Source organism: Martes martes (assembly GCF_963455335.1).
Source record: "Martes martes genome assembly, chromosome: X".
NCBI classification, from domain to species: domain Eukaryota; kingdom Metazoa; phylum Chordata; class Mammalia; order Carnivora; family Mustelidae; genus Martes; species Martes martes.
In genome coordinates this window covers 120,418,151-120,429,271 of record NC_137897.1, presented here as the reverse complement: position 1 = coordinate 120,429,271, position 11,121 = coordinate 120,418,151, and the positions used below count along the sequence as shown (strand labels likewise).

Genomic DNA, 11,121 nt, shown 5'->3' with positions numbered 1-11,121 from the left:
CCTCCTCCACTTCAATTTCTAAGCCACGTAACTTCTTTTGGTCCCTCGAATCGGCCGTATTCTCCCTCTGTGGGCATTCTCCCACTGGCATTGACACACGTCGCATCAGCATAACTCTCCAGAGGGAAGAGCTTCCCACAGGGCCCCGGTCCCCGGCTATGATGGCCCTTGGCCCAAGCTGAACTCGGGCCCCCTTTGCCCTCCACACCTCCGGCTGGATCTTGCTCCCAGAAAGAGGCCCTCGGTCTCTTCAATCCCACCTTCACTTGTGTGAGTGCTCACGTCACACATCAGTCCCACAGTCATTTCCACGTCAAAGGTTCTAGGACTTGGCTTTCTTGGTTTCGACTAAGTGTTGGCCAACTGTGGCCCACGGGCTAACACAGGCTCTCAGCCCCACAGCCACGCCCATTCATTTCTGCATTGTCTCTGGCTTCTCCGAGATCCCAGGGCAGAGCTGGGTCGTTGCGACAGAGACCTGGCCTTTATAAGAGAAATCTGCTGCTCCCTAATTTGGACCATGAATCACACGCTGACAATGAAGGTCCCTTTGGACCTTCCAGGGCCTGGGTCCTGGAGCTGTCCGTGCGCGGCCAAGCACAGCGCTGCGAAATCAGTTTAAGCCCCGTGAGCCTCGCAGCCCTGTGACTGCAGAAAGTCAGCCACAGGGCTCCGTGAAACTGGGACTTCCTAACTCCAAATCTTACATCTGGCTAGGACTGTCTCTGAATTCGGTGAAGTCACACCTTTTGGATTACAGAGGGCCAACGATTCGCCCTCAGTTTCTTAACTCTCCCAGACTGGCTTCTGAGAAAGGGGTAACCCAGAAGTTGAGGTGAGAATCGTTCATATTTTTAATGAAAGAGAATTATTTTGTCATTGCAGATGTGGCCTCATTATTTGGGCCTTTTCTGGGGCCAGCACTGGGGGGGGGGGGGCTCCCGGGACGTTCGCTGCGACTGGCGCGCCGGTGGTGGAGAACCTGCTCCAGCTGTCGGCAGCACCCCTCAAGCCACAGAAAGGACAGCAAGCCGGATCCTGCTGCCCTTGACCCTGGGCGCCTTTGCGGTAAGTTTGGCAGCGATGATCTGATGATCCCGGCTACACCCTTTCCTCTAGCTGAGCCTGTCCCCTCCTTCGGCCCTGGGTCACGAAGTCAGACCCATCTGCAGCACTCCCTGTGCCTGGCGGAACTCCAAAGTCCTTGTCCGAAAAGGGCAGCCAGCCCTTCCCTCTCCAGCTTCTGCAGCTGCGGAATGCTCCCTCAGGGTGCTCCTCCCAAGTATAATCAGACTCACTTTAATGATTGTCTTGTCACTGGTCTCGTCCTGTCGACAGCGTGGCATAGCCGTCGCTCAGTCCCCAAAGTGGGGCCCAGGGCTGCTCACACAGACCTGTGTCATCCCAAGTCTCCTTTGGGTCCCACTTCCCTGCATTCAAGCCTCGGGCTGTTAACAGATTGCTTGGTACTGGGATTCTGATGGGGCGTGTTCAGGCCACCCGACCCTGAAGGGCACCGTGACCTCCTGGGATGGGTTTGGTGAGAACCGGCAAACGTTTCGAGAAGAGAGGCCTGTCCCGGAGACCTGAGCTCACACACGGGGGGCTTCGGAACGCCCCCACGGCAGAGTTCAGGGGGTCCCAGCAAAAGAGTGACCAAGGCTGACCGGAAGGAGCGCCTCCTCAAGCCGCAGGGGGAGTCCCTCGGGCCATCTCTCCATCTCTGCCACTCCCCGAGGGACCTTGCCACCCTCAAGGCTGTCAGGGCCAGCATATATACACACCCTTCGTACCTCCTATGTCTGCAGCCAGCCGCACCCCTTCCCCGCACGCCCTGCTGTCTCTCCTGTCCCTTGGGTGGCAGACGGGTCTATCGGATTGCGGGAGGCTGAAGGTCAGCCCCGGGCTTCCCATCCTCGTGCAGGGCTCTGGCCAATCCACAGAGGCGCCTGGATTCCCGACCCCAGGGCCCTGCCTCAGCATGTCTCACGGTCCCCAGGTCCCCACCCTCTTCACAACGGGGCCCTCTCTGCCTCTCACAACCCCCAAGGGCAGAGACCCCGACTGCCTGCTCTCGCGGTCCTCCCTGGCTCCCGCCTATGTGGCTCACATCTCCGGGGTCCCTCACAGCCTCCCTCCTCTCTGACTGTTGAATCACACCCACCCTCCCCAACCTAGCTGAGGTGGGGCCTCCAAGCATTCCAGCAGGCGATGGGGCTGCCCTGGGTCCACTCCGTGCAGTACAGGAATTCACCGAACTGAACCCCCCCCCCCCCCCCCGCCAAAAAAGTCCGTTTTACTGTCCGATAACTTAAGAGTAAAAGAAAGACAGGAAAAGCACTTTCCAATAAAGATGCCTCCCTCGGGTTGTAGCCAAGGCGTCTGGGAGAGCCAAGGAGGGTCAGGTCACGCTGGGGCTGGAGGGCTCTCCCACAGCTTCCTGGCCCACCCCGACGGAGGCCCGTTGTGCCCCCCATTTCCCGATGTCTGAGAGGCATCCCTGCTTGCTCCCGCACTGCCTGGGCACCTCACCCCTGCACTCACTCAAGGATGTTTTCCCCGCCCTTGCCTAGCTTACTCATTTGTCTTATCTTAAAAGAGACTCTCGGGGCGCCTGGGTGGCTCAGTGGGTTAAAGCCTCTGCCTTCGGCTCGGGTCGTGATCCCAGGGTCCTGGGATCGAGCCCCGCATCGGGCTCTCTGCTCAGCGGGGAGCCTGCTTCCCCCTCTCTCCGCCTGCCTCTCTGCCTACTTGTGATCTCTGTCAAATAAATAAATAAATAATCTAAAAAAAAAAAAGAGAGACTCTCTTGGGGCCACAGTCCCCTCTAGCTGCCTACAATGGTGGGTTCTTTCCTGACCCCCTGCTCCCCAGGGACCTCCCCATCTGGGAATGCAGTGCTCCTCATGCCACACCCCTGCTTCCCGGCTCAGATGGTTCTCTGCCCTCTCCCCATCCCCTCACATCTGAGGGCCCCAGGGCTCATCTTTGGACCTTTTCTCTCCTTCCTCTACGCCCACATGTTTCCTCACTGATCTGATCAGCCAAGGTCTTAACTACCATCTGTCTGCTAGTGAGTCCCACACCTCTATCTCCAGACTTGGGGCTCTGCCGGCCACCTTCCCTTCACCCTCCACCCTAAGCCTCCTCCCTGGTCTCCCCGCCCCTGCCCTTCATCTCCACAGTCTATTCTGTGCAGGGCAGCCCAAGCAATCCTTTCAAACAAAAGCCAGAACTTGGGCTGGTCTAAACCCTTCATAGAGGTGTCTCCTGCAAAGTCAGGGTCTGCCTCAGGCCATCTTCTTTCTCATTCCTCTTTACTGCCCCAGGCCTTGGCTTCCTGACTGTACAAATACGAACACCACCTGCACACTCCTGCCTCAGGGCCTTTGCACAAGCGGTTCCCTCTGCTGGGAAGGCTCCTTGCCACTGAGCCTCACGGCTCCCCCTCGCCTTTTCTGTTCACAGTCTCAGCCCTCCCATCTCCCGCTGTGGCTCACCTTCAATTCACCCCCACCCCCGCCATTATTCTCTCCTCTGTCTCCTTTCCATAGGCCCCCGAAAACTGGAGTCTGTCCCATTCGCTGACCTCCCCAGCTCCCAGCACCCAGCACAGTGCCTGCAGCCAGCAAGAGCTCAGCGGGCGGCTGCCGAAAGTGCCTTCGACCGGCTAGCTCGAGTCGCCCCCAGCCGCGTCACACCTGCCCTTCCCCCTGTGTAGACTGCGTCTGCCAGAGTGTCCCACGTGAGCTTTTTCTCTGTCCTCAGAACTCGGCTCACACATCGATTCTTTGGGAGGCTGTCCCAGACAAGCTTTCCCTAAAACAGCACCCCCCCCCCTTTCTTTTGCTCTGCTTTCTTCTCTTCTGCGCCTTGCGACCATCTACACTTGACAGGAGCTTACTTCTCTGTTCTTTGCTGCCCGCCCTCTGCCCTCACAGGCAAGCACTGGCCGGCCTTCCGCGGAGCCCTGAGCGCCGTCCACGGGGACGGGGTGGGCGAGGCTTCGAAGCCACAGCCCCGCTCCAGCGGCCCAGAGCCAAAGCAGGAGGGGTGCCTGTGCCACACTCTGCAACAGGACTGCACTCCTGAGGGGTGCGTGGGGCAAGGGCAGGGGGGCTGAAGGTCACGGCCGAAAGCGGTTGTGCTCCACGTTTGTTCTGACCTCCAGTGCTCAAGTTTGCAAGGCAGGCGGTGATGAGGGTGGGGAGGGGGTGTGAGAAACTGGGAGGCAAGGGAAGGACCCAGGGACCACCCACCCAAGTAAAGAAGTGCAAAAAGGGAAGGAAAAGAAAAGAAGAGAAACAGAAAAGCCAAGGCTCCTGAACAATGATGACAACAGAAACAACAAGCTGTTGGTCTTTTCTCCTCAGTACCATGGGACCAGCAGGCTGGGGGTGGGGAGGGGTCGTCATGCTTCCCACCCTCTGCTTCTATCTCACTGCTAGTCCTTCCAAGCCCCCTCATGCTTGATGGGCATGCCTGTCTCTGTACCAGCCACTAATCCAGAATCTTCTGCGGGAGGGAGGGGACTTTCTGCTCTTCTGGCATTCAGGCTTTGGGTTTACAGCAAATTCTGAACATAGCAGCTGGAGAGAGCCAGGGGAACTGCTTTCCAGGAACTTTGGGGTTCCCAGGTCCCAAACCACGCCTGTGGGCACGAGAGTGGCTCAGGGCTTGATCGCGACACAAAGAGGTGTGCGGAGACAGACCCACAATCCAAGAGGAAGCTTCCCTTTCCTCACCATGGAATTAGGAAATATAAAAACGCAAAGCCCAGAGCTGGCCCTTTCACTGAGGGAGGGCTCGAACCCTAGACCAGGTAAGCCCAGGCTCCGTGCCTGTTAGCAAAAGTCACGAATGCTAACGGCCGGCAAGCTCTGCGGAGATCACCTCCCATCCTGCGGGCACGCACCTGTGCCAGGACCGGGAGAGCCCAGGCTCCTGCGCTGATCACAACATTCTGTGGCCCTGGGCGGACCCAGGCATGGGCTGAGTCCTGGGCCTCTCAGGTGGCCGGCCTTGCGTTTCGTCCCGGCCAGAGTCGCCCTGGAAGTGCCTACCGGGCGGGGCTCGGAGCAGGGGTTCTGGGGTCTGCCGCAGGCGGCGAGCCAGCTTGTGCTTTGGGAATTGGCCGGAAGGCCCTTCTCTGGGGCAGGGCCCACGGCTGCAGGAAGGCTCGGGCCGGGCAGGGCTGATGCCCTTCCTAACACGGAAACAAGGCTGTCAGATCGCGGAGGAGCAGCGCCCGCGCTGTCCTCGGGAGCGCAAGGAGAGGCCTGGCTGGAAACCAAAGAGCTCCCCGAGAAAGGCGCCAGCGCCGGGAGCAGGACTGCCTTGGCTTAATTCCGGGAGCGGCTGCCCTGCCGGTGTGTGCGGAGCCTGCTGCCCCGGGCTCCGGGACAGGGTGCCCAAGGAGACTGTCGGGGCTTACCTGGCATCGGCTTTGCCAAGTTGGATGGAAGGCTTTCTGGTTGCAGAAGGCGATTAAAGTAGAGCAAGTGCTCTGATCTGTTCGTGGCGCGGTCAGTCCGAGCTCGGCGGCCCAGAGGGAGCCCTTCTGGGCGCATCTGACCAAACTCGCTGCCCGCCCTGGGCCCTGTCACCGGGCTGGTTCAGGAGCCCTCTCCGTTCCAGTACAGAGGCCCAGGCCTGTGGCAGGAGGGCCCTGATGAGATGGGGGAGCCCCTGGGGCCAGCTGGGGGGAGCAGGCTTTGGAAGCGTGGCTCGGGCGGGGGCGCTGGGGCGTGACTGTGTGTCTCCGCTCACCCCCCAGGAGGCAGCCATCTGGCGCCCAGCTTGCTGCTTGGGAATAAACCTGATAAGCCTAGCCCGAACCCATCTCAGGCCACACCTTTGGACCCTCCAGCCGGGGGGGCAGGCCAAGCTTCTCGCAGCTCTAGTGGCAGGGGCAGCGGGGGTGGGAGGGGGTGGTCAGGATCACGAGACCAGAGTGCTGATTAAGGGAGCTGCTCACAGGACCTGGCCTCTGGGGGATAAGCTGAGGTCCCACGCCAGGAGGTGATGGCCGTGAGGGGCAGGTGCGACACCCCAGCTGAGAATGGAAAGGCTGAGCGAGCCATCCTGGGGCTGCAAGGTCACTATGTGTGGCCAGAGAAATGGGTGCTGTGTGGGGCTCCCAAATCCAGGGGGAGCAAAGACATGTGGGTGTGGAAAGCCTTGTGGGGGTCGGGGGTTGGCTGGAAAGGGTGGGCGGGTGTGAGTGTGGGTGTGCTGAGCCCTAAGGAACTCTCCTCTCTAACCCTCCCTGGTCACCCCTCTGGGGAGCTCTCCTTTCCCTCCGGCTCTGAGGATGTCCTCCTGCCACCTCTTAGCATTGGTGCCGCGGCTGGGACCTATGCTGGTGAGCAGCGTTACCGCTCCCTCTGGCCCGGGGGCTCCGTGTATGCGCCCCGCGCTGGGCCCTCCGCCTGGAGAGCCCGGTGGTCTCGGCAGGAGTGATGTCAGACCAGAGGCCCTGGTGTGTTGGAGAGATTTGCTCCAGCATGTGGGTGAGGGCCAGACTGGCTGGACTGGGGGCCAAGAGGATAGGAGCCTTCTCGAAAGAGCTGGGGTTTTCCTTGGGAAAACCTCGTGGCCTGTCACCACTGCACCCTCTACCAAGCTGCCTCGCGGCTCGGCTCGGGGCTCTGTTGCGATCTGCACCTTGCCTTCCTTCTGGTAAGGTCCAAGAGAGGGTGCGGGCCAGTGGCTCCCCGGCCCCCTGTGCCAGGTCTTCTCCTGTTTCGTACAATGACGGTGCTGGGCTGGATGATTTCTCTAGGTCCTCACTGCTTGGATGGGGGGGCAGTTTGGAGTTCCAAACCCTTGCCCCATAGTGATGCTGGCAGGAAGTGGTTTTGGTTGGTGGCTTCCAGAAGCAGGCATGTCCCCTGGTGTTGCCAGGTCCTCCAACCAGCAACTTCCTCCACAGTGTGTGTGTGTGTGTGTGTGTGTGTGTGTGTGTGTTGGGGGGAGTGGGGTCCTTTCTGAGGTGCTGCCACTCAAATGGGATGAGCCCTGAGGCTGGCCCTGTGAGTTGGGACACAGACACAGACACCTTCCTCTCACCGGGGCCCTGTCATCTGTTCCTCACCCAGCAGCAGGGGGTGCAGATGGGACAGTGGCCCCCTTTTTTTGGTCGGGCACTAGCTCTAGCCCCCCGGAGAGGCTCATGACCAGTGGGAAGGCACTGCTGGGCTCCCCAAAGTGGGAAGTAGGGTGAGAGATGGCTGCAGAGGGAAGGAAGGTGCTAGGAAGAGAGGAGAGAAAGAGGCTACCGCCAGGGAGGAAGGCCAAGGACTTCCGAGGGAGCCGGGAGAGAGCCAGAGCGGAGGCCCGGGCAGGCCCTGGAGTGGAGAAGGCTTGAGGGCCATGAGGAGTGGGGGCTCTGTCAGCCTCCTCCCGTCTCGAGTCAACAGACAGATGCACAGACAGACAGACAGACAGGAAGTGCAGAGAGAGATGGCAAAGAAACGTGTGGAAAAAGCCAAGGGAGAGGGAGGGACGGGGCAGGTCGCTCTGTGCTCCTTGGGCAGACTCACGTCCCCTCTTGTCCCTTCGTTTCCAGGAAGGAAGGTGCTGCTGCCTCAGCCAGGCCCTAGCTGAGGGGCTCGCGGGAGACCGGGGAGCACTTCTGTCCTCAACTGCCTGTAGCTGAACCTCCCACAGACCCTCTGGGTGGAGTGGTGGTGGCAAGACCCCTCTGGGACAAGGCCAGAGCGTTCCAGCCTATCGGTGATGGCGGATGGTCAGTATCTGTGGCCCCGGTGGGGACGCCCAGTGAGTGTGCAAGGCAGCTGGAGGTGTGTGCGGCCTGCGGTCCGGGGAAGGGGCGGGTGTGTGCGCATCTACGTGCTGTTTCCGAAGGGGACGGGAGGTCCGGCGGGGGCGGGTGTGGCCCACGTCCCTTCCTGAAGGGGCAGAGTGGCCTGAAACGACAGTGGAAGCAAGGGGAGGGCCCCGCGGGGACCGCTCACCAGTTCCTAAAAAAAGAAAAAGAAAAAGAAAAGAAGAAGAAAAATAAAAAAAGGAGGGGGGTAAAGACTAGACAAAAGCGAAAAAGGGGAAGAGAGGAAATCAAGCAAAAAGAAAATCCCAGAGTCTGGTGAGGGAGAAAGGCACAGTTAGCAGAACTGCCGGCTGCGGGGAAGTGACGTGTTCACGGAGGTGAGAGGTGCCGGGTCTCACTGGAAGGAAAGGAAAGAGGTAGCGTCGAACCATCCCAGAAGGGGCTCTGGGCTCATACTGGAAGGTTTACTGTTTGATCTTTGAAAACTCGAGTTTGTTACAAGAAGCAGGAGGCCCTGGGAGGGAGCAGGGCCCACACCGTTCCCTGCATTCTCGCTTGCTATGGAAGCCATGGGGTGGCGGGTTCGGGGCTCTGGTAGTCGTCCTTTACTCTTTGCAAAAAGATGTGAGCAGTCACGGAAGTTTCTACCTCTCTTAGGACAGCCCTTGGGTTCCCTTTAAAATGTGACCAACATGGTGGAAAGTTTGCATCGGAGCAGAGAAGGGAATCTACTTCTCCCCGCTTCTCGGACGAAGGAGGAGAGAGAACGTGGACCGGGTCAGGCTAAGACCTTCCAATCCTGGGGCCTGTTCAGGAAAGAGCAAGGGTGGCTCGGGCACAAGTGGAAATGTGGCAGAGACACCTCTCGCACCACGGGCTCAGGGCAAAGGCAGAAGCAACCGGCCGTCACCAAGCCCACCCGGGGACGTGCGGCCCTGGCCTCCCGAAGCTCGCATCTGGTCTACCGCCTTTGGAGACCAAGCTCAAGGGGGGTTCTGGAAGCTGCCACGTTAGTCCCGAGCAGGCGGCCTGGAGTGTTCTGCCTCCCCCTCCGGCCCTGCGAGGCAGCCCGGAGCTCGCGGGCCTCCCTTCTGCCCCACAGAACCCCGGCCAAGGCCCCTCCCTGACAGCAGACAGCACCAGAAGCGGCCCGAGTTCGTGAAGAACCATCGGCAAAGGCAGACAAGTTCGAAAAAAGAAAACCAAGGACAGGATGAATGAAAACCAAAACGCCAAAGAAAAGAACGGAAGGTCCAGCAGCGCCACAGAGTCACTCCGTCTCATAAGAGAACAACGTGGCTTCGGAGAGACGCGCCGTCGGGGCGGGCCGGACCGGGCGGCGCGCGGGGAAGCACCGTGACCGTGACCGTGAGCGGAGGCCGCAAGACCGGAGAGAAGAGAAGGAAGAGGCGGGGAGGCTTCTTCTCCCCCCAGAGATGCCATTTATGAGAGAAAAGGGGACTCAAGACTCACTCCCAGCGGCGCTGGTGGGATTGGCGGCGGAGAGAATTACGTGAGTAGGGGCAGAAAGATTGGTTACGTCATGGAGCTGGCCGAGGACCGAAGACCGCCGGCGCACGGCGCCCTGAAATGAACCGCTTCTCTTGAAGGTACTCACTACCTCCATCTGTGGGAGAGAAAACGAGATAAAGTTTGGCTTGCACTGCTGTCCCGGCGACCGCACGGGGGTGGGGCTGGGTGAGGACAGGGGAAGGGGGGCACGCGGGGGGGGGACACGTGGGGACAGCGAAGCCTCATCTAGGTCACCCCGCTCCCCGGGAGGTGCCGGTGCTTCCGACCGGCCGTGGTCAAGGCTGAGGCTGGCCTCTGTGTTGCCACCGAGAGAGGGAGGCTTTGCTGAGCAGATGATGAGCACTCAGGACACCGGGGGTGGGGGCTGGAGAGCCATCAGGGGCCACACTGCAGCCCTTGTAGAGAGAGCCGTTTGCGGTCACCCTGTGCTCACTGCAAGCCACTTAACAAGCACGTGTGTCTGGCGACACTCCGTTTCCCTAGGTCAGGACATGTCTACCCAACAGAGCGGAGGGGTAGGGCACACTCCCTCCTGTTAGGACGAGTGTCCCTGCGGCTGTGCTCATCGAGGGTGTGGGGACGGGGGCCCTTCCCCAGCCCCTCCTCGGCTGACAGCACTCCGGGCAACGGTCCACTTCTTCTCACTACGCTGGCCCGGCCTGCCTCATGCGGAGCTGTGGCCGTCGCCCCCCTTCCGAGTGACCGAGGGAGCTCCCCTGTGGGCAGCCTCAGGGAAAGAAGGGACTTAAAAAGAGAGCGGGGAGATTTTGCAAAAGCACCTGCTCTGTCGTGTCAGGCGTGGCAGGAAGGGGAGCAGAGCGGTCGGAGGGTCCTGTGAGCTTTGTCCCCCGCCCGCGAAGCTTCCCAGCTGTCGAAAGGGAAGTGGGCCTATGGGCGGTGAACTCACGGGGAGTCCCGGTGTCTCCTGACTTCCTGACCCCGCCTTTCACTGGCCTGGAGCTCCGGGGGCTGAGTCAGACCTGTGGCTGAATGTTTCCCCCTTGGAGACTGTGTGCCCAGGTTGTGGGAGGCCAGCCCCGCGTGGCACACTTTTGGCTTCCTCTCTGGGAATGCCTTGCAGGGATGCAGTTGGCGGCGGGGAGGGGGGTGGCAGGGGGCGGAATCTTTTGACCTTAGAAGGTGGATCTGACTTCTGGAAAGTGCTATATGGTTCACAGGATGACATGAGCTGATGCACGCTGGCTACCTGCTCTCGCCTCTGTGGGACCGCTAGTTTCAGCAGGGGTCTGACACGGGGCCACGTTTCGTGGAAGCAGGCAGCTCGAGTGCTCGGACTTCCCTCACCCCAACCAAAATGAACATGTGCATCGTTTCGACTCTGAGACATGCGGTGGAAAAGACTTTCGCCCTCTGCCGCCGCCGCCGAGCTCTACTGAGACCCACGCGTAAGGCGCACTGAGCGGCCACAAGGGGCTGGCACAGTGTCTTCTGTGCCCCAACGCGCTGGAGGAAGAGGACCCGTGCCACATGCCACCTTCTCTTTGGGGGAGGGCGCCTCTCCTCCCTAGATGGCCAAAAGGTCTCTAAAGTCTGTCTCGAGAGGGCATTCCTAATGGCAGCAAAGGCAACAAGGGAAGGAAAAGATGCTTTTCCTGCCTCTGATTTCGCCTCTCCTCCCGGTGTCCCGATGGGATGATGGTGTCAGTCAAAATACCTCAGAACTGCTCCCCGCCCCCCAAAATCTCAGTTGCTGCTGAGGCTTCTCACTGGTTCATAATGGAACAGGGAGTAGACCGCGTCGTGACCGCTTCGACAAGCTCCGTGTGCTTGATTTT

General features: G+C 60.2%; 1 protein-coding gene across 11 annotated transcripts in view; it reads right to left on the bottom strand.

The window, feature by feature from the left end:
* The window catches only part of ATP2B3 (ATPase plasma membrane Ca2+ transporting 3), a gene marked incomplete at its 5' end in the record, with an annotated part of 42,365 nt that overhangs the window by 3,677 nt on the left and 27,567 nt on the right, over positions 1-11,121 (bottom strand). For 2 of the 11 annotated variants that reach the window (XM_080795375.1, XM_080795377.1), the window contains one exon: positions 9,047-9,419. The exons of 7 other annotated variants lie outside the window; for them this stretch is intronic. In XM_080795375.1, the coding sequence (XP_080651501.1) occupies positions 9,255-9,419 (165 nt within the window). In that variant the 3' untranslated portion in view covers positions 9,047-9,254. Of the gene's footprint in view, positions 1-9,046; positions 9,420-11,121 lie in introns of those variants that run through there. 2 more of the 11 variants (XM_080795369.1, XM_080795367.1) reach the window with 2 other exon arrangements.